Source organism: Saccoglossus kowalevskii, chromosome 14 (assembly GCF_978046115.1).
Source record: "Saccoglossus kowalevskii chromosome 14, keSacKowa6.1, whole genome shotgun sequence".
NCBI lineage: Eukaryota > Metazoa > Hemichordata > Enteropneusta > Harrimaniidae > Saccoglossus > Saccoglossus kowalevskii.
Genome location: NC_140654.1, coordinates 11150062 through 11171688, shown reverse-complemented (window position 1 = coordinate 11171688; position 21627 = coordinate 11150062). Strand labels below are relative to the sequence as shown.

The 21627-nt window shown below is 33.6% G+C and overlaps 1 protein-coding gene across 1 annotated transcript in view; it reads left to right on the top strand.

Annotated features, from left to right (window-relative positions):
- The window catches only part of LOC100377183 (uncharacterized), a 100660-nt gene that overhangs the window by 69105 nt on the left and 9928 nt on the right, over positions 1-21627 (top strand). The window contains exons 47-61 of the mRNA XM_085507458.1: positions 296-655; positions 1394-1513; positions 4492-4602; positions 4750-4845; positions 6819-6923; positions 8193-8303; positions 10227-10334; positions 10451-10561; positions 11883-12254; positions 14847-14954; positions 15526-15636; positions 15875-15985; positions 17257-17395; positions 17937-18053; positions 18980-19029. Coding sequence (XP_085363584.1) covers positions 296-655; positions 1394-1513; positions 4492-4602; positions 4750-4845; positions 6819-6923; positions 8193-8303; positions 10227-10334; positions 10451-10561; positions 11883-12254; positions 14847-14954; positions 15526-15636; positions 15875-15985; positions 17257-17395; positions 17937-18053; positions 18980-19029 — 2130 coding nt within the window. The remainder of the gene's footprint in view (positions 1-295; positions 656-1393; positions 1514-4491; positions 4603-4749; positions 4846-6818; positions 6924-8192; positions 8304-10226; positions 10335-10450; positions 10562-11882; positions 12255-14846; positions 14955-15525; positions 15637-15874; positions 15986-17256; positions 17396-17936; positions 18054-18979; positions 19030-21627) is intronic.

Here is a 21627-nt window from a genome sequence, read left to right as displayed (position 1 = left end):
TACACGTGAAAATCCTCTGTAAAATACCGCAAAATTACGGCATGCTGTAACTAATGTTGTTACTGTGACAGATGTGTAATAATAGTTTTTATACCATTTATTATATTATAGCTTAGTCAGTGATGCTGAAAATCTAAATTTTCTGTAATTTAGTGTGATATTTGAACTAGCAGAATTTGGCATTATTAGTCCCCATTTCGACCCAGTCTGACCACACCATACTGCACATAACAATAACAACGCTGACATATGTTTTATTGATAAGCATTAACCATTTTTATCTCATTGTTTTCAGAGCCTTGTCTGGAATACATTATTTTCAGTCCAGGTGAAATTGTAAATATCACTTCGCCGAACTACCCGTATTATTACCCAGGGGACACGGAATGCCTGTGGATTGTCAGTAACGACGGAGGAAAAAGCGTTGTAGTGAAGTTTCTTGAATTCAAAACTGAAATGGGTTTTGACACTGTGAGCATCGGAGTTGGCGTCAATAGCTCGGCACCATCATCGGTGAGACTCAACAGCATATCTGGTACCACACTTCCAGGGACATACATATCAGATGATGAATCCATATGGATCACTTTCAACAGTGATGGGTCTGTTAGTGACAAAGGATTTTTCCTGATGCTGTCTGATGGTACAGACAAATGTAAGCATTCAGTACACATCTTATGAACACCATTGAAGTTAGGAAAAATCAATCTGTTTATAGAGTTATTGTATACAGCTAAACCTGTCTAATATGAACACCATTGGAGGATTTGGAAAAAATTGGTCTGTTCATGGGGGGTGTTCTGTTTATAGCAGTCTTGTAATTATTTAAACCTGTCTAAGATGAACACCATTGAAGGATTTTGGAAAATTGGTCAGTTTATAGATGTCTTGCTTAAAGCTAAACCTGTCTAATATGAACACCATTTTAAGGTTTGGGAATATTGGTCAGTTTATAGAGATCTTGCACACAGCAGAAAATATGAACACCATTGAAGGATTTGGAAAAAATGGTCAAGTTTATAGAGGTATTCAGTTTATAGAGATCTTGCATACAGCTAAACCTGTCTAAGATGAACACTGTTGAAGTGTTTGGGAAAATTGGTCTGTTTTAATACAGAGGTAATTAGTTGAGCCAAAATTGTCTACCGGTATTTGTGAAAGTCTCATTTATCAATCCCCAAGATGTCATGCCATGTCATTGGTAACCAGTCTCAGTGTCTCTCATTTAATCAACATTTTTTATGGCATTTATAGCTCAAGTAATTTTCATTGGATTTCTACATACACTTGTCTCTCTTAAATGTTGGCTAGGTTATAATGTGAAATAAGCATGTCTGGCATGAATAATTAATGAGATACCTGAATTCATTCAATATAATCATTTTTATTGTAGCATGTAGTGATGTTGAGCCAGATTCTTATCAGTGTGGAAACACCGTCTGTATAAGCGACATGAAACTATTCTGTGATGGTCAGAACAATTGTGGAGATTTCTCTGATGAAATACACTGTAGTAAGTACTTTATAGTATTGTTCGAAAAAGGGTATACAAATATGAAATTTGCATATTTAATTTTCCATCCACATTGAGTGTCATAAAATTGGCTAAATTACCAACACTGAGGGCAGTGTCTCCAAAAAATGATGTCATAAAATTGGCTAAATTACCAACACTGAGAGCAGTGTCTCCAAAAAATGATGTCATAAAATTGGCTAAATTACCAACACTGAAGGCAGTGTCTCCAAAAAATGATGTCATAAAATTGGCTAAATTACCAACACTGAGAGCAGTGTCTCCAAAAAATGATGTCATAAAATTGGCTAAATTACCAACACTGAAGGCAGTGTCTCCAAAAAATGATGTCATAAAATTGGCTAAATTACCAACACTGAGGGCAGTGTTTCCAAAAATGATGTCATAAAATTGGCTAAATTACCAACACTGAGAACAGTGTCTCCAAAAAATGATGTCATAAAATTGGCTAAATTATCAACACTGAGAGCAGTGTCTCCAAAAAATGATGTCATAAAATTGGCTAAATTACCAACAGTGAGAGCAGTGTCTCCAAAAAATGTCATAAAATTGGCTAAATTACCAACACTGAGAGCAGTGTCTCCAAAAAATGATGTCATAAAATTGGCTAAATTACCAACACTGAAGGCAGTGTCTCCAAAAAATGATGTCATAAAATTGGCTAAATTACCAACACTGAGGGCAGTGTTTCCAAAAATGATGTCATAAAATTGGCTAAATTACCAACACTGAGAACAGTGTCTCCAAAAAATGATGTCATAAAATTGGCTAAATTATCAACACTGAGAGCAGTGTCTCCAAAAAATGATGTCATAAAATTGGCTAAATTACCAACACTGAGAGCAGTGTCTCCAAAAAATGATGTCATAAAATTGGCCAAATTACCAACACTGAGAGCAGTGTCTCCAAAAAATGATGTCATAAAATTGGCTAAATTACCAACACTGAGAGCAGTGTCTCCAAAAAATGATGTCATAAAATTGGCTAAATTACCAACACTGAGAGCAGTGTCTCCAAAAAATGATGTCATAAAATTGGCTAAATTACCAACACTGAGAGCATTGTCTCCAAAAAATGATGTCATAAAATTGGCTAAATTACCAACACTGAGGGCAGTGTCTCCAAAAAATGATGTCATAAATTGGCTAAATTACCAACACTGAGAGCAGTGTCTCCAAAAAATGATGTCATAAAATTGGCTAAATTACCAACACTGAGGGCAGTGTCTCCAAAAAATGATGTCATAAAATTGGCTAATTTACCAACACTGAGAGCAGTGTTTCCAAAAAATGATGTCATAAAATTGGCTAATTTACCAACACTGAAGGCAGTGTCTCCAAAAAATGATGTCATAAAATTGGCTAAATTACCAACACTGAGGGCAGTGTTTCCAAAAATGATGTCATAAAATTGGCTAAATTACCAACACTGAGGGCAGTGTCTCCAAAAAATGATGTCATAAAATTGGCTAATTTACCAACACTGAGGGCAGTGTCTCCAAAAAATGATGTCATAAAATTGGCTAAATTACCAACACTGAGGGCAGTGTCTCCAAAAAATGATGTCATAAAATTGGCCAAATTACCAACACTGAGAGCAGTGTCTCCAAAAAATGATGTCATAAAATTGGCTAAATTACCAACAGTGAGAGCAGTGTCTCCAAAAAATGTCATAAAATTGGCTAAATTACCAACACTGAGAGCAGTGTCTCCAAAAAATGATGTCATAAAATTGGCTAAATTACCAACACTGAGGGCAGTGTCTCCAAAAAATGATGTCATAAAATTGGCTAATTTACCAACACTGAGAGCAGTGTTTCCAAAAAATGATGTCATAAAATTGGCTAATTTACCAACACTGAAGGTAGTGTCTCCAAAAAATGATGTCATAAAATTGGCTAAATTACCAACACTGAGGGCAGTGTCTCCAAAAAATGATGTCATAAAATTGGCTAAATTACCAACACTGAGGGCAGAGTTTCCAAAAAATGATGTCATAAAATTGGCTAAATTACCAACACTGAGGGCAGTGTCTCCAAAAAATGATGTCATAAAATTGGCTAAATTACCAACACTGAGGGCAGTGTCTCCAAAAAATGATGTCATAAAATTGGCTAAATTACCAACACTGAGGGCAGTGTCTCCAAAAAATGATGTCATAAAATTGGCTAAATTACCAACACTGAGGGCAGTGTCTCCAAAAAATGATGAGCATTTGCATTTCTACCATGTGCTGTTAACATCACTTAGGACTCATTTCCTCCATGTATGTGATGTATAATCATTACACTTCAGTATATCCTATTTTCTGTTCATTGTGAGATTTCATGTTATGTTTGAAATTGTAAAAACAGGACTAACGCAGGTCATAACGTCAGCATTAAAACATTGCATGGGATTTGACAAACAATTTTTTGGATATTTCCATGCTCAATAATGTGCTGTACACCTTTGATGATGGTCAATTTTGATAAATTAAGTTCATCTCAATGCAATATTCCTTAATGAAAAATGGGCATTTCTACATTAAAGTATGAAAAAAGAAAAAATCAAGCTCAAAATCAAATACTGTAAAATACTTTATTTTAGCTGAAAAGACATTTTTGTATGTAATTTATTTTCACTGATTTTTGACAAGTTGAATGTAAAATATAGGAAAAAAGGTATGTTTCAATGGATTTTATCTTCACTGAATCATTCCTTCTGCGAAAATAGCGAAAACTAATTCCAAGCGAAAATAAAGAATATTCGACAGTAACTTAATTTTTGCAGCAAACTGCATTTTTCATGTATTATGCAAGAAATTGGCAGTGAACAGAAAATCACCTATTATGATATCATGAGACAGTACATTCAGTGTTAAATTCAGAGACATTTGTAAAATTGGTAATATATAAATATGCCAAGCACTTGTTGAATAATGAATTTCATCTGCTGTTTTATTTCACTACTTTTTAGCATGCCATCCAACCATACAATTCCAGTGCGCAAATGGACCTTGTGTTAATTGGGATAGTCTTTGTGATAATGTTATTGATTGTCCACTCGGTGAAGATGAAGCATTCTGTGGTAAGTGCAAACAATTACATTACTGTGTATAACAGTGCAACAGTGCAATTTATGGTTGTATAGAACTTAAATATACCAGTATATTCAATATGTCATTTGTTTAACTGAAAAGTGTTATATTTTCATGACCAATTTTCTCGTTTACAGATCCATTTACCTGTCAAAATGGACATACTGTGTATGATGTTCATGTATGTAATGGTATAAATGACTGCGGTGACAATACTGATGAAATGGGCTGTGGTAAGTTTCCTCTTATAACCTACCTTCCCTACACTATAAATATTTATCTCATCAATTAACATCCATTAGAATTGATGATATTGGATACAATACACACAAAAAACATGAAAAATGACATTACAAAGTAAATACACTTACAGAGAAAAATGTCAAATCTAGATTCAAAACAGATTCACAATTATTGGCCTGAAGGAATTGACAGGGATTTATTGCTCATGATAAATCTGAATTTGTCGTCATGGTTAATTTTTTTGAAATTTTAGGATATTTTCCTTGCTTCCATGAATGATATGTTTCTGTGCTGGGCAGAGACAGAGCATAGATAGATAGATAGCATAGATAGATCAGATTTGTGTTACCGAAAAACATACCCTTTCATTTGCTGGTAACTGAGTATGACACCCTGTTTTAATTCTCAGTGAATGGTTACTTAGACGATAATTACTAATTATTTCCTAGAGTTTGATATTTTTAATGTTTGTAAAATAATCCTCTAAACTGATAGTTTTTTAAGATGAGATAAACATTAAATTAGTATAGCTGAATAAAGAAAATACATTTCTATTTGAACAGAAAAAATGTAAATAAAGTGATAAAACAGAGACAATAAATTCTTTGTTGAAGTTTATAGTTGTACAAGAAATACTGGGTCAGCATTTGTCAGATTAGTGTTGTAGATTCTTCAAACAGGACAGTCAATATGAAACGCCTCTACTTCTTGTGATGTTGAACCTAAAAGTAAATTTACTTACGAGATTAGACTTACAATAGAAGCAAAAGACAGAATAATGGTGTAAACAACATAAACAATGGTCTCACAGGTTTCCCTGGTGCAATCCTTGTTATTGACAGCTAGGAATGTTTATATTTTCCCAATCTTTTAATTTGGACGGGGACTTATGGACCTCTGTGCATGCGTCCTATATCTTAGACATGCCTGGACCAATTACATTCAAACTTCACACATGCATCATACATACGTATTATCAGAGGTACATTACTTGGGGTTTGCAACTACGGTGACATGATACCAAGATCCCGTTTCAATCTCGCTCTCGCATAAGCGTTCCAACTCAGAAAAATGCGAATGTGCATGCTGAGGTAACTAGAATACTGAGATGTCCAGGTGGATCAAAATAGCTGCTCACGATATGACGGGTTCAATAACTATATTTACTGTACATTTTCGATGTATTACATTTTTTCACTATGAATGTGGTAATACATGTTTTATTGTTTTATTACAAACCGCCTATGTCATGTCAGAAGGTCGTAGCATCAGTCTCGCTATCTACGAGATGAGACTTGAATGGGATCTTGACATGATGTTACCATACAGTACTATGCGCGTTGCAAACTCCAAGTAATGTACCTCTGGTATTATACATATGCATATCAATTTGTTTCATGATCTGATTTGAATGTCGGTCGTTTTTGTACTGAAATCAAGCATTTCTGGCATTCAGGAACTAGATCTCGGCTGTTTACAAATAGATTTTTTTCAAACTTGGTACATACATTGGACATCATGGGACCTTTATGCACATCTTTTTAGTTTTTTTAGATAGAATTTCAAAATGGCCGACTTGTGGCCATTTTGTTTTAATTATTATGCTGTTCTAGAGCCATATATATGACATGCTTTGACTGATTATGTTCAAATTTTATATATTCATTATACATCATGTCATAGATATACAGATGTATTCATAATGGCCATTTTGTTTTTAATTATTGCTGTTCCAGAGTGATATCTCTCAATATGGACAAGTACTCTTTTGGTGATCAGATACAAGATGACTGAATGTCAACCATTTTAATGTTAAAAATCATCATAATCAAGCATCAGCTTCTGGATTCATATCTCTGACATGTTTATGTTCCAACTATATTACTATAAACAAAACTATATATCCTAAAGTTGATACTAATAACTAACAGGGACTATGCCATTCATGGTTTGTTGTTTTCAGATTGTTCTGATCTACAATTTGACTGTAGTGATGAATGTATCAATATAAACTACCAATGTGATGGAAAAGCTGATTGTTCTAATGGACTGGATGAAGAAAATTGCGGTAAGTATCGCCTATTTCCTTTATAATCGACTAACATAATGTAAGGGTATGTGTCTTCAATATTTTTGTTCTTTAACGTGCGTTTAAGATCTGTGCTTTCATCAATTTTTAACCTGTGGCATCACAGTCATGCAATAGACATTTGGAATTGGTTTGATTATTGTCATTTTCAAACATGCAAAACTTAGATATTACATGCTTTGCGAATAAGCAAAGGCACTTGTATTAGGGCACTCAGTCTGAGATGAACTCTTCATTTGTTTTAGTATGTTTGTTATGTTATGATAATGCATCTCTTAATAGACAATTTTCTTTTCACTCGAGTTCCTGCATTATATGTGAAATAAAGCATAAAAACATGACAAGCAAACCTCATAGTTGTAATGATGTCAAAACATCACGTGCATTGGGCAAACGCACAAATATTTTGGAGTATTTCCATGCTTAAAGGGGCACCTTCCAGTTAAGCTTAATTTCACAACAAATTTACTTTCTGGATTAAAATAACAATGGATAACAAAAGATAGATTAACATTGTAAACAACATAAACAATAGTGTCCCATGATTCTTTGGTGCAATCCCTGGGATTGAGTGGTTCCCCTTTAATAATGTGCTATACACATTTGATGATAGTAAAAGTGACATTTCAACATTGAACTATAAAAAAGAAATTCAATTTTAAAACCAAATTGTTTGATTTTTCATGCATTATGTGAGATCTCACAGTACGCACAAAACTCACCTGTTCATATGATTTCAAATGTTATCTTCATCACAAATCGCTAACTTCATACCCTCATCTTATAAATCTTTGTTTCTATTTATGTACTTAGGGTCAATGAACTATTTATGTACTTAGGGTCAATGAACTATTTTGCCAATTGATAATTTCAAAGCATTAAATGAACAAAATGTTTCAAAACAATTTTTCAAGACTTAAAACCAACGAGAAAGTGTTTTCATGTGGTTCAAATTTTAAAAAGAAATTACTGTGGAATACTTTTATTTTCGCTGGAATTAATTTTCGCTGAGAAGGCTTTTTGGGCGTTTTGTATGGAATTTATTTTCACTGATTTTTGATGAGTTTAATGTGAAATATAGGAAAAAAAGTATATTCGCTGGATTTTATTTTCACGGAATCATCCCTCCAGCGAAAATAGCGAAAATAAAGTATTCTACAGTATAGAAAAGCATAAAACATACATGACAAATGAAAGTAGGAACGATAATGGTTTCCCAAAGATTAATCATCTGTTTTTGTTGATTAGATTGTGCCAGTTGGCAGTGGCAGTGCGACAATGGTGAGTGCATTCCATTCTGGGATATGTGTAATCGTCATGTGGACTGTGCTGATGGAAGTGATGAAATTGGTTGCAATGGTAAGTATGTCTGTCAGCGCCATTCACAAATGATCATCGTCAAATTTTGAAATTTGTGAAATTGCAATAATACATGATCTTTGATAAATGTTGAACTGAATGTTGCAAAACTATTTGCACAAACATTACATTAACGTAGTTGATTGTAAATTTGTACAGGTAAATTGTATGCATACGATAAGGTTATGAAAATACCGAAAAGTGTGCACGAAGACAGTATAGTGTGAGTATTGACCTCTACTGTGCGTCAGTCGATGCCATGGCGTACTGTCTGAGTGCATACTTTGCGGTATCCTCGTAATGACCTTATTATTATATTATCTTTTTCTCTCAATGATAAATATGGGAATGCCGAAATCCAAAAAGTTTAGAACAGAATCAGTGAACTTCTTTGTGTGGAGTCGGGTAAAACCCTGGTGGCAGCCATGTTTGTTTTTATTATTAGAAGACGCTTATGCGCGTAATCATTCCATATTTGAAATTCACATTTCCTAATATAGTAGGATGTAAATACCCCGCAAAATTACGGCACGCTGTAACTTATGGTGTTATGGTGACAGATGTATAATAATTTGTTGTATTCTCATGATAAAATCATAATAATAATACCTTTATTCAGGGTCCATAGCGTTGGGAGAATCCTTTGAAAGTCTTTGGATTTGTTGAGGTCTGGAAAGTCTTTGAGTTGTCTTTAAATTACAGTAAAAATAAAAAAATCTTTGATAAGTCTTTAAATTTCTTCATAGTTATTAATTCATTTTAGAAAGGCTCGTTTTCTCCAGGGAACTACCATATCCTCAGAACTTTGCTGAGCTTTGATGATGATGTTGGCCTGAACTAGGGGTCAAAATGTCTTGGAAAAATGCAAAAATAGTTTAGGAAAAGGTCTGGAAAAGTCTTGGAAATCACTTGGTTGTAGATGCTATGGACCCTGTTATTGCATCTTTAGAAATAACATTTTCTATCGGTTAATAGCAATATGTATATAAAATGAATGTAATAGTAAAAGAAAGAAAAAGTCAGTATTACAAATCACGAGATTAGGACTAGACCACTTCTTCATAATATAGTGATATAAATTATCCCAAAATGCCAGTGAAAATAGTTTTACAAGATTCCAGCCGGCATCATTGTTTTTGTTCACTGACATGATTCTAATTCCATCATATGCAGGGACTTTTTTAAATAAGGGAATAGGGGTGCAGCGCCCTCATGCTATGGCCATGTGCTCCCTTACCCTGGAGAGCAGATCCTCTGGCAACCATAAAATTCTGATTGACCAGGGATTACATGTGGCCACAGTCTTCAACTGTTACCTGTCTGATAGTAATTTTGGCCCAAGGAAGCCATAGAATGCTAAATTTTAACTTAGAATTATCAAAAACTCCACACCCTGGTAGGAAGAACCTTATCTCCCCCACTTGGTTGTGCCGCTAAATTGCAGTGCTCCCTCTTGCAGTTTTATTTCTAGAAAAACTCCTGATATGTTATATTGTTCTCGTTTTTGAATGTGAACAAATAAAACTATTCAAATGTGTCTTTCGAACACATTCACATCTATACATAGTTTTACTGACTGCTTAATGATATTGTTTTATTTCCTAATTCTCAACTCCAATGAATGGACCAGTTACTTCGACAATGTTCTACACATGGAAACTACTCACTATGAAAGCCACGCATTTCGAAACTACTAGTAATACCGTAAAATCTGTATTAGAAGCCGCATCTCTTGTACAAGTCGCACCCATTCTTTTTGAGCAGTTGAGCACCAAACATTCACAATTTCTCATATGTGTAGATGCTCTAATTGAAGTCGCATCCCCTCTGTTGCATTGTACCATTTTAATAGAAGCCGCAGCTTCTAATACAGATTTTACAGTAATAGTAAATCAATTGACACAATTATTGTTTACCTTCTAGTATGCAGTGAGTATGAATTCACATGCCGTAGCTACTACTGTGTGTCTCTGTCAAGTGTGTGTGATGGTAATTTTGATTGTCCAGACGGCAGTGATGAATTCAACTGCTGTAAGTATATACTGTTTTCTGAACTGCCGTTATTTAGAATTTCTGGCTATGTTTGTCAGTGTCATTATCTGTCATTTTGAAAATAATTGTGAATCACATTTTGTCATTCATTGTAGCCTGTACAGAAAATCACTTCAACTGTAGCAATGGATACTGTATAAACAAAGACCGGGTTTGCAATGATTACGAAGAATGTGCTGATGGATCTGATGAAATGCAACACTGTGGTGAGTTCACTATCAAAAACTACTACATTGATTTAAAACACATAAGATTGTTATAGTTTAGTGGTAAGTACTATGAAGTTATTACAAGAATACCTCAATATAGTCACAGAAATTATGCAGTGAGAGTGTTGACTGGCTTGTAATGGAAGTTGATGTTTCCACATACTTTCTGATTGCATACTTAAAATATTCATTCACATTTCCTAATAAAGTAGGGCACAGATACCTCTTGTAATACTGCAAAATTAGGACATGTGGCTATGTATTCAAATGAGAGAGACACGGGTCCCAAAAATAAATTAAAGTTTTTTAGGTAGAGTGTGAATGACTTTAGGATTTTTATGTTGAAAATGGTACATGTGAAGCAGTGAAAAATGAAATAGAGGAAGCCAAAGAAACTCACTGAAAATCAATTCTTCACAAGGTCTGTATTGCATACACTCTGACAAAATACACTAAGTGCCAGTGACTGGCGGGCAGGGAGGGGACACTTGGCTGGTATATTTAGGACATGTGAGTGTTTTTCAAAGTTCTTACACATGGCTTAGTTTCCAGTTCTTATTCAGGCCTCAGATTAGACAGCAAGGTTTCCAGTTCTTATTCAGGCCTCAGATTAGACAGCAAGGTTTCCAGTTCTTATTCAGGCCTCAGATTAGACAGCAAGGTTTCCAGTTCTTATTCAGGCCTCAGATTAGACAGCAAGGTTTCCAGTTCTTATTCAGGCCTCAGATTAGACAGCAAGCTTTCCAGTTCTTATTTAGGCCTCAGATTAGACAGCAAGGTTTCCAGTTCTTATTCAGGCCTCAGATTAGACAGCAAGGTTTCCAGTTCTTATTCAGGCCTCAGATTAGACAGCAAGGTTTCCAGTTCTTATTCAGGCCTCAGATTAGACAGCAAGGTTTCCAGTTCTTATTCAGGCCTCAGATTAGACAGCAAGGTTTCCAGTTCTTATTCAGGCCTCAGATTAGACAGCAAGGTTTCCAGTTCTTATTCAGGCCTCAGATTAGACAGCAAGGTTTCCAGTTCTTATTCAGGCCTCAGATTAGACAGCAAGGTTTCCAGTTCTTACACAGGGCTCAGATTAGACAGCAAGGTTTCCAGTTCTTATTCAGGCCTCAGATTAGACAGCAAGGTTTCCAGTTCTTACACAGGGCTTGGCTTAAATTGGTTTCTAGTCCTTCACTTGATACATAGCATTATTTTGTTTTTGAAATGTTTCCATGGTAACATCCAATGTCTCAGACCATTATGGAAATTACTTAGCTCGTTCAAGAAAAATAGGATCACTTCTCTATATAACACAGATTCTTTCACTCAACAGATACTGTTCCAAGATGCGGTGGGGATATTACCCTTTTAGGCAATTCCAGTGTCATTAATTCGACTAACTACCCATCACCATATCCAGAAAGCCGCAACTGTCATTGGATTGTACAAGGCCCACCAGGAAATAGCTACCTTGATGTCACTTTCCTCGATTTCCAACTCACTGACTTTGTCCTAATCGGGTGGGGTGAAGACTCATATGATATATCCACTGTAGTGTCTAGATATACTGATATGGACAATACACATCCTCAGGGAATGTTCACAATAGTCGGTAATTCAATGTGGATCAGGCTTGACACAGATTACATCACTAATCCAGCAGATATAGGATTTTCTCTCTTAGTTGAGACATCCAATGGATTACGTAAGTGTGCTTATCATTGTCTTATAATATTTTATAATAAATTTTCTACTAATAAAATTATTTTTAATAATTGATTATTGCATAGAGATGTCTCTGATTATTACTCTGACCCATAATTGGTTGCACATGGTCAACTATGATTCACCATAAAAATGGTAGTAGGCAATCAGAGTCCTTATTCAACATAACCAGACCAATTTCACCAAAGTATACTTTCTCAGTAAAAGATATGAAAAGAGTGAGAAATCCTAAAGTATAGAACAAAACGTGTAAGAATAATAGAATATTACAAGCATGTATTAGGACAAATGAACCGCTTTTATGAATACCCTAAGATTCACCATAAACTGCCATTTGCATGGATCAGTCGAGCCTTTTTTTGTGGTCACCTTTATCAAAGACCACCTACCCATTTTCACCATCTTTGTAAGTCCCAACTCATGTTGTTGTAAGTCAAACTGTATATAAAGGCTAATTGACTAATGTAACCAGTGACTACCTTTTTTGCATATGTAGACAAATTGCCCCTCAAATGGAGAGATTATTGTGTCATATTTTTATTCAAAAATTAATTAAGTGCCTTGTGTCACAGGTCAGCATGTACAAATGGTCATTTAAAGTGCCTGTGCAATGCCCACCCTCATGTTTCCCATTTTAGATCTGTATCCCACTGAAATGGGCAGTTATTGATTTTTTTGCTGAAAATGATTACTCGTATCCAAGTAAATTTGGGATATTTCTCGTGCTGTAGCCACGCCCACCTATCCTGAAACGGTCAACTGTTTCCGGATTTCCGACTCTCGCCGAAAGTGCGCCACCAAAATGCCAAAATATGAGAGGAAGTCATACCCCTGAGCCGTAATAACACTGGTCATTCAGTATACTTCTAAACGATATACATTTTTCAGTCGGCGTTTTTTTTCTTTCTTTTTTTGTCTATTTTCTTTTTTTTTGAGAGAGAGAGAGTTTTTAGATGTTGTGTTGTGGGCAGTTGCAGTGAAACGTATAGTCATAGTATAAGTATTCACACGTTTCTAATCGATCGGAAGGTGCGACATCAGTGGACGAAAGCCACTTAACCTCAGATTCATTTTTTGGAAAAACTGTCCTCGAACATGAAAAAACAACTAGGTTTAAAGAGAAACGCCGACAACATAAACCTGGCGCAACACTTTTGAAAGAAATAGATTCCGGACCATGATCACCAAAGCGGATTTCAGAAGAGAGAGAGATGTCCGGCAAGTGTTTCAAATGAGTTTACTTTTTTGCGATCCTGATTATCGTTTTGTAGAGACTATTTAGTCCCTGTTAAGTAAAAGGTAGCAATAATTTTGACAGTGACACGAAAATGAAGCGTCGGACAAACAGGAAATTACACAGCACTTACACACTGCTAATTGTTTTCATTTTCGAGGGCTAAAAGTTTCTGAATTGTTTAGTGATTGGTGTTGAATGTCGAATTCACACCTCTGTTCTTGTTTTACCTCCATGCTTGCAACTTGATCTGCGTAATATTTTCTGAAATAAGAATCCGGGCTTGGTCAATGTGTTTCCACCAAATAAAGTTTTAATATGATGTTATAATTATGACAATCACGCCATGGATCACGGTAACTCGAATCCACTCTGAATTTATCTGTATGTGTGTCGATTTCGATTATTTTTGTTATCCAATTAAACGCCGCTTTTAACGCACTTTCCCTCGTCGTGACCCGACGCGTTCACCTATTTCAACAAAATTTCAATTTATTTCCACGCGGCTGTCATTTATTTAGTAACTGTGATTTGTCGTTTTTTAAATTATTTTATAGTGATCACTATGGTCTAATGTTTAGAATGTCAAAATATGTTCTCTTTTATTTTAATTTTGAAAGTTTTACTCAGACGATCAATGAAATAAAACAGTGTAATGACGTGCCTAGTAACCTGCTAAATAACGAGATAATTCCGACGTCAAATTCTATTTTGTCCAGCGACAGTGTACAAATGTGCGCCGGTGACGATCACGGTGACCAGCTACACCAGAACGGACATATTTCGCATCTATCTATTTTCGCAACAAAAATTGATACTATGTGTTCATTATGGTCCATTCCTCCTCGACGAACAAGTACATAAGTGAAAATTTAGTCAAAGACGAGAAAACTGCACAAGAAATTTGCCTTATTTACACGTATCGGCAATGTAAGCTGCCATGCGACTTCCCCTTCTGACGTCACAAGGGGAATTTCTGTATGCAAATGAGAAGCTAATGAGGAGCCTCGTTTTAAAATACACAAAAATAAAGTTGCCGTAGATTGAGTTTAAAACACATTTTTTCACTTAAAAAAATAATTCATGCTTAGAAACATAAAAATTAATATTATTTATGTATCAATGGATAATTTTAGACGTGAAAATAGCAGCCATTTCACAGGCACTTTAAGCAATTTACTAAAAAATGATTGACCTTGTTCAACCATAGTGACAAATGATGATCAAAATTAATTTGCATTATATGACACTCCTGAATATCTCTGTTGAACTGCCCTTGTGAATTTTAGCAACATAAAATGATTTCCACACTGATGACAATTTTGCCTATTATTTCAGTCTGTGATGAAGGCTTTCCTTGTGCTGATAATAAGAAATGTATTCCAGAGTCTTTCCAGTGTGATGGAATAAACGACTGTCTTGATATCAGTGATGAGTACACCAATTGTAAGTTAACCTCGTGTGATGTCTTTAAAAATAACAAACATTCTTGTAAAGGCTCAGTGACATCATGGTGTTTTTCTCAAAATGTCTTAACTTTGTTGAATGATTTTAGTGTTTTTTGTTACATTTACGATTTTGCGCACATAATATGGTAATCAATAAAAAAATGTTCAATAATGATAGTTGCCATTTTGAACAAAATTTCGAGAGATTTACTAATCTATATATATATATGCATATTAGGAATCTATAGGTTTCAGATAATATGCATAGACAGGGCTTGAAGTTTAGAGGGAACCCATTGTCAAGGCCAAAATTGATGAAATAAAAAATATTGAAGTTCAAACCAAACAAGTGTGGAGTTACAAAAATAAATGTTCAGCCCAGGACAGTATGTTCTTGGTCACATGTCCAAGAGTGGTTTATAAAAATAAACTCTTTTTTTTCAAAAACTATAACATAAATAAGACTTTGACACAAAGGAAACTACTGGTACTGCTGTACGAAGTAGATATACTGTATAATGTTGATTTGAAATTATGCAACTAATTATTGACTTTTTCTATCTAATCAGGCTGTCCAGATGGTCAGTTTTCTTGTGGAATTATTGATACATGCATTGAAGAAAGTAGTGTGTGCAATGGAACCATAGAATGCCCGAATGGTCTAGACGAACGTGGTTGTGGTGCGTCATTATACATCCATATAAATTTGACATTTTATCTTCCAAGTCGCTTGCATTATATAAATTGCTTTTTTTTCGCTAGGATTTTGGCACAACAGACATTCCACTGGGAACCATTAAACATCGATGACTTTTACAATTAAAATTGCAACCTTGAAAACAAGTTATGAAAATTTTAATTGGTGTAAATCTAATGAACTTACACATACTCATGTAGTTTGTTTAATTGTTTTTTTAGATTATTGCTCTGATACTGAATATACTTGCCCGGATGGACAATGTATTCCACTATCTAGCCTATGTAATGGTGTAAGTGAGTGTGTCATGGATTATGATGAAGTCGGTTGTGGTGAGTTCAATGGATATATTACAATGAAACATAATTTAACATCGGTTAATTTTTTGTCACTTCATACACTTATCGCTTTGATCACCAAGTCTTCTTTTGTTAGCATCAGGCTTAAAAAGTTTCTTTAAAAAAATGATTCATTCACTAACGAATGCGACTTTGGGGAATTAAGATCCACAGGTGCTTGTGTTCGACCGAGCCTGGTTGACGCCAGAATAGCGCATTAAATTGCCATTTGATAGAGAGATGGCCACACAGTCCTGTCATGTAGTTCCAAACATGAATATGACTTCTGTGGCAAAACTACACTATGTGTCAGCACTTGGAATTTGCACATACAAAACAAAGTCAGGAGAGACAACACAGACACTCAATGTCCAGAACTGTCGCCTGGCACAAAAACATTTAAAAAAAAAAACCGATGTGGTAATTTTTTTTAATGCACAAATCTACAAGGGGGAGGGGGGGTAAAATTGTCTATATTTTTTCAAGAAAGTTGATAGATGACAAAAACAATTGGAGTAATGTTTTTTAAAATTTACAAATGTGTATACAACATTTCTGTGTTTAGGATTCCAAATCTCTAGTAGCTAAACACCACATATATCGCTGAAACAATAATTTTCCTTTCCAGATATAAAACTGTCTTTCATTTCTGTTTTCCTATTTTTCTCGCTTTTTTGATTTGAAATGACCACTTGAAAAATAATTTATAATTTTTTTTGGTCCAAAAGACTCTTTGCGGGTTTCTGTGTCACTAGTATTTTCAGATAAACGTTCAACGATAGTACCACATCCTGCACACTTAAAACCCGCAAATAGTTTCACAGTAGAGAAATTATTGACCACATGCATTCCTAGCATAATATTTCCAAATGTAATGATGGGGTGTAATGCTAACCCGCTTTTCAAAATGGTGATGATGGTTCAATTATTAAAATTGCCAAAAAATGGCAATACGTCTTGCTCAATACCTAAAATTTTCATTTGAATTGAGGCAGCAACACCATCATAATTCTATTACATAATTGGGTCACTATTATTAATATATAAATGTAATAGTTTTTTTGTTTTTTTTCTCTTTTGTAGTTATTAGCTATTTTTATTAGTGTTTTTTTTTTGTATTTTTTTTTATTGTCATGTATCGATTTTCATCCATTCCAATGGATGTTAATTGATTACAGATTATTATTGTTCAAAATGTAAACCACAGTGCCTAAAGCTATAAGTCAGTTGAAATAATATTCTGATACATGTTGTTTTTATCACAGTAATCAGAAACCAGGCTGATGTTGCATTTGGTCAGTCATTCGTGGAAGTTTTCATGGATAACTGGCTACCCTTATGCATTGATGAAAGTGACTTTGACCCTGTCTATGGTAACTTGATTTGTCGTGGAATAGGATATAGGTATGTAATTATAAGTTTAGCATCAGGAGATAGATTACAAATTTGTATATGAACTTGACACTTTATTTCACATTGGTTTATTTGTTCGTGCAAGCATCTTCACTGTGTCTCAGACATGTCTGGTCATATCACATTCAAACTCCACACATACATTATACGTCTTGAAATACATGTATATGTATGTGCTAGTCCATTTGTTTTGCAAAATGGCCAATTGGCAGCCATTTTAATGTTAAAAGTTCATCAAAATCAAATGTTTCTGCCATTCTAGAACCAGATTTTAGTCATGTATGGAAGGATTTTGTTCAAACTTGATTCATTGAAGAACATCAGTTTGTTTTTCAGACCGTATTCAAAATGGCCACCAGACAACCATTTTGAATTTGATCTGAAAAACAAAATGAATGCATTTTTAGAACCATACATTGCATCTCTGACATGCTCGCATGATCCATCCAACTTTTTATATAATTCTTAAACTTGATAACAAACACGAATGTAATGTATTTAATGTAGTTATGACTTGTTCATCTTTTATCAGGTCATACAGAAATATTTCCTTCAGTGCAGCGCCTTCAAGATCACTCTATGCAGTGCTGCAAAGTCCTCTTCCCTCAAATACTCAATATACTCATTTACATGGACTGTTAACTACAAGGTATGACATGAGGATATGATTTCAATATTCAGTATTTTCATTATTATTATTACTATTATTACAAAATAGCAACATTCATTAGTAGTAGCTGAACATTATGTTCATTTCAGATTTCAAAATGTGGGTGATGTTATTAACCGGTACTATTTTTCCTGTTAATATTTTAGAGCAAAATTTAATAAATTTGTGTGTATTTTGTGTGTTCTTGGACCATAATTTCCTATTGTCAGGTAGATTAGGAAAGTTTAATTTGTGAATTGTCACAGTTGAAATTGATATTGTAAATTTAATGTTGATTACCAGTACCACCAAGGCGTTTTTTATCAAAATGGATATTATTTCTATATATCTTTTTATTTTGGATGAATTTCTAACAGAAATTTCTAGATGTGAATTAATTAATTAAAAATATATTTTTTCTCTAAATGAGAAAGAACATTAGATGAAAATGAAAATGAATAAAGAGTTTGTTGTTGTGCTGTTTTATATGTACACGAATGGTGAAAAATCTCATAACAAGTTGTCAAAAACATGTCTTCTATCAAGTAATTGGAAGAGACCTAAATTTGTTTCCATATATGGTGAATTCTTCCAATTATTTTCATTTTAGGATAATACTTGCTGACTACTGTAAACAAGAGATGTTCTGGTGTTTAGAAAACAAATAATTATTCAATTACAGTGAATTTATGAAAGAAGAAAATCAATTTTTCAGTGTTGTATTATCAACATCCAGTGAAAATGAACCCAGTCAAAAATCTTAAAAATATCGAAAAAATGTTTCATTTCTTATCAATTCCTGTATTTTTGTCTTCACAGTTCTACATGTAGTGGTAGAACAACGGTAGACATTGACTGCCAACCATACGGTGTTTCACTTTTTATTGTTTCATTTTTTAATAATTCCTATATTTTTGTCTTCACAGTGCTACATGTGATGGTGGGACAACAGTAGACATTGACTGCCAACCATACGGTAAGTGTCATATTTTGACCCATTCTTCTATCATCACAGCATCAATGTAACTAGCATGCAATGTGTCTGATGCAGAACACAATGGTCAGCATGTTGTTCATCAGTAACATGAGAGAGATGATTATATATAATTTCCTGATATTTCCTCTTTAGCTTGACGTCAGCAGACATGAGTTATTACTGCAAGAGTTTTGTATCAATCCGAGCCACAGTATTATTGTGCATGCCTTGTAGGCTAATTTTGTTGATGATACAGTGTTCTTTTTCATGCAAACGCCTTGTGTACTCTGTTCGTGATATTTGCTCAAATTCATTAGGATTTATCAAATTTTTAACAGATTTTTTTAAATTCTACAACTTTAATCAAAGTCCAAGAATATTCATCATTATTCTACAACATTCACCAATGTTCAACAATATGCATTAATATTCTTCAACATTCATCAATATTCTACAACATTCACCAATGTTCAAACACATTCATCAATATTCAAAAACATTAATCAGTATTCAACAACTTCACCAATGTTCAACAATATTCATGAATATTCTACAACATTCACCAATGTTCAAACACATTCATCAATATTCAAAAACATTAATCAGTATTCAACAACATCACCAATGTTCAACAATATTCATCAATATTCTATGTTTACCAATGTTCAACAATATTCATCAGTATTCCACGTTTACCAATGTTCAACAATATTCATCAATATTCCATGTTCAACAATATTCATCAATATTCCACGTTTACCAATGTTCAACAATATTCATCAATATTCAACATTCATCAATATTCCACAACATTAATCAGTATTCAACAACATCACCAATGTTTAACAATATTCATCAATATTCTATGTTTACCAATGTTCAACAATATTCATCAATATTCCACGTTTACCAATGTTCAACAATATTCATCAATATTCAACAATATTCATCACTATTCAACATTCATCAATATTCCACAACATTAATCAGTATTCAACAACTTCACCGATGTTCAACAATATTCATCAATATTCTACAACATTCAAACACATTCATCAATATTCAAAAACATTAATCAGTATTCAACAACATCACCAATGTTCAAACACATTCATCAATATTCCACAACATTAATCAGTATTCAACAACATTCACCAATGTTCAACAATATTCATCAATATTCTACAACATTCACCAATGTTCAAACACATTCATCAATATTCAAAAACATTAATCAGTATTCAACAACATCACCAATGTTCAACAATATTCATCAATATTCTACAACATTCACCAATGTTCAAACACATTCATCAATATTCCACAACATTAATCAGTATTCAACAACATTCACCAATGTTCAACAATATTCATCAATATTCTACAACATTCACCAATGTTCAAACACATTCATCAATATTCAAAAAACATTAATCAGTATTCAACAATATTCATCAATATTCTACAACATTCACCAATGTTCAAACACATTCATCAATATTCCACAACATTAATCAGTATTCAACAACTTCACCAATGTTCAACAATATTCATCAATATTCTACAACATTCACCAATGTTCAAACACATTCATCAATATTCAAAAACATTAATCAGTATTCAACAACATTAATCAGTATTCAACAACTTCACTGATGTTCAACAATATTCATCAACATTCTACAACATTCACCAATGTTCAACAATATTCATCAATATTCAACATTCATCAATATTCCACAACATTAATCAGTATTCAACAACATCACCAATGTTTAACAATATTCATCAATATTCTATGTTTACCAATGTTCAACAATATTCATCAATATTCCATGTTTACCAATGTTCAACAATATTCATCAATATTCAACAATATTCATCACTATTCAACATTCATCAATATTCCACAACATTAATCAGTATTCAACAACTTCACCGATGTTCAACAATATTCATCAATATTCTACAACATTCAAACACATTCATCAATATTCAAGAACATTAATCAGTATTCAACAACATCACCAATGTTCAAACACATTCATCAATATTCCACAACATTAATCAGTACTCAACAACATTCACCAATGTTCAACAATATTCATCAATATTCTACAACATTCACCAATGTTCAAACACATTCATCAATATTCAAAAACATTAATCAGTATTCAACAACATCACCAATGTTCAACAATATTCATCAATATTCTACAACATTCACCAATGTTCAAACACATTCATCAATATTCCACAACATTAATCAGTATTCAACAACATTCACCAATGTTCAACAATATTCATCAATATTCTACAACATTCACCAATGTTCAAACACATTCATCAATATTCAAAAACATTAATCAGTATTCAACAATATTCATCAATATTCTACAACATTCACCAATGTTCAAACACATTCATCAATATTCCACAACATTAATCAGTATTCAACAACTTCACTGATGTTCAACAATATTCATCAATATTCTTCAACATTCACCAATGTTCAAACACATTCATCAATATTCAAAAACATTAATCAGTATTCAACAACATCACCAATGTTTAACAATATTCATCAATATTCTATGT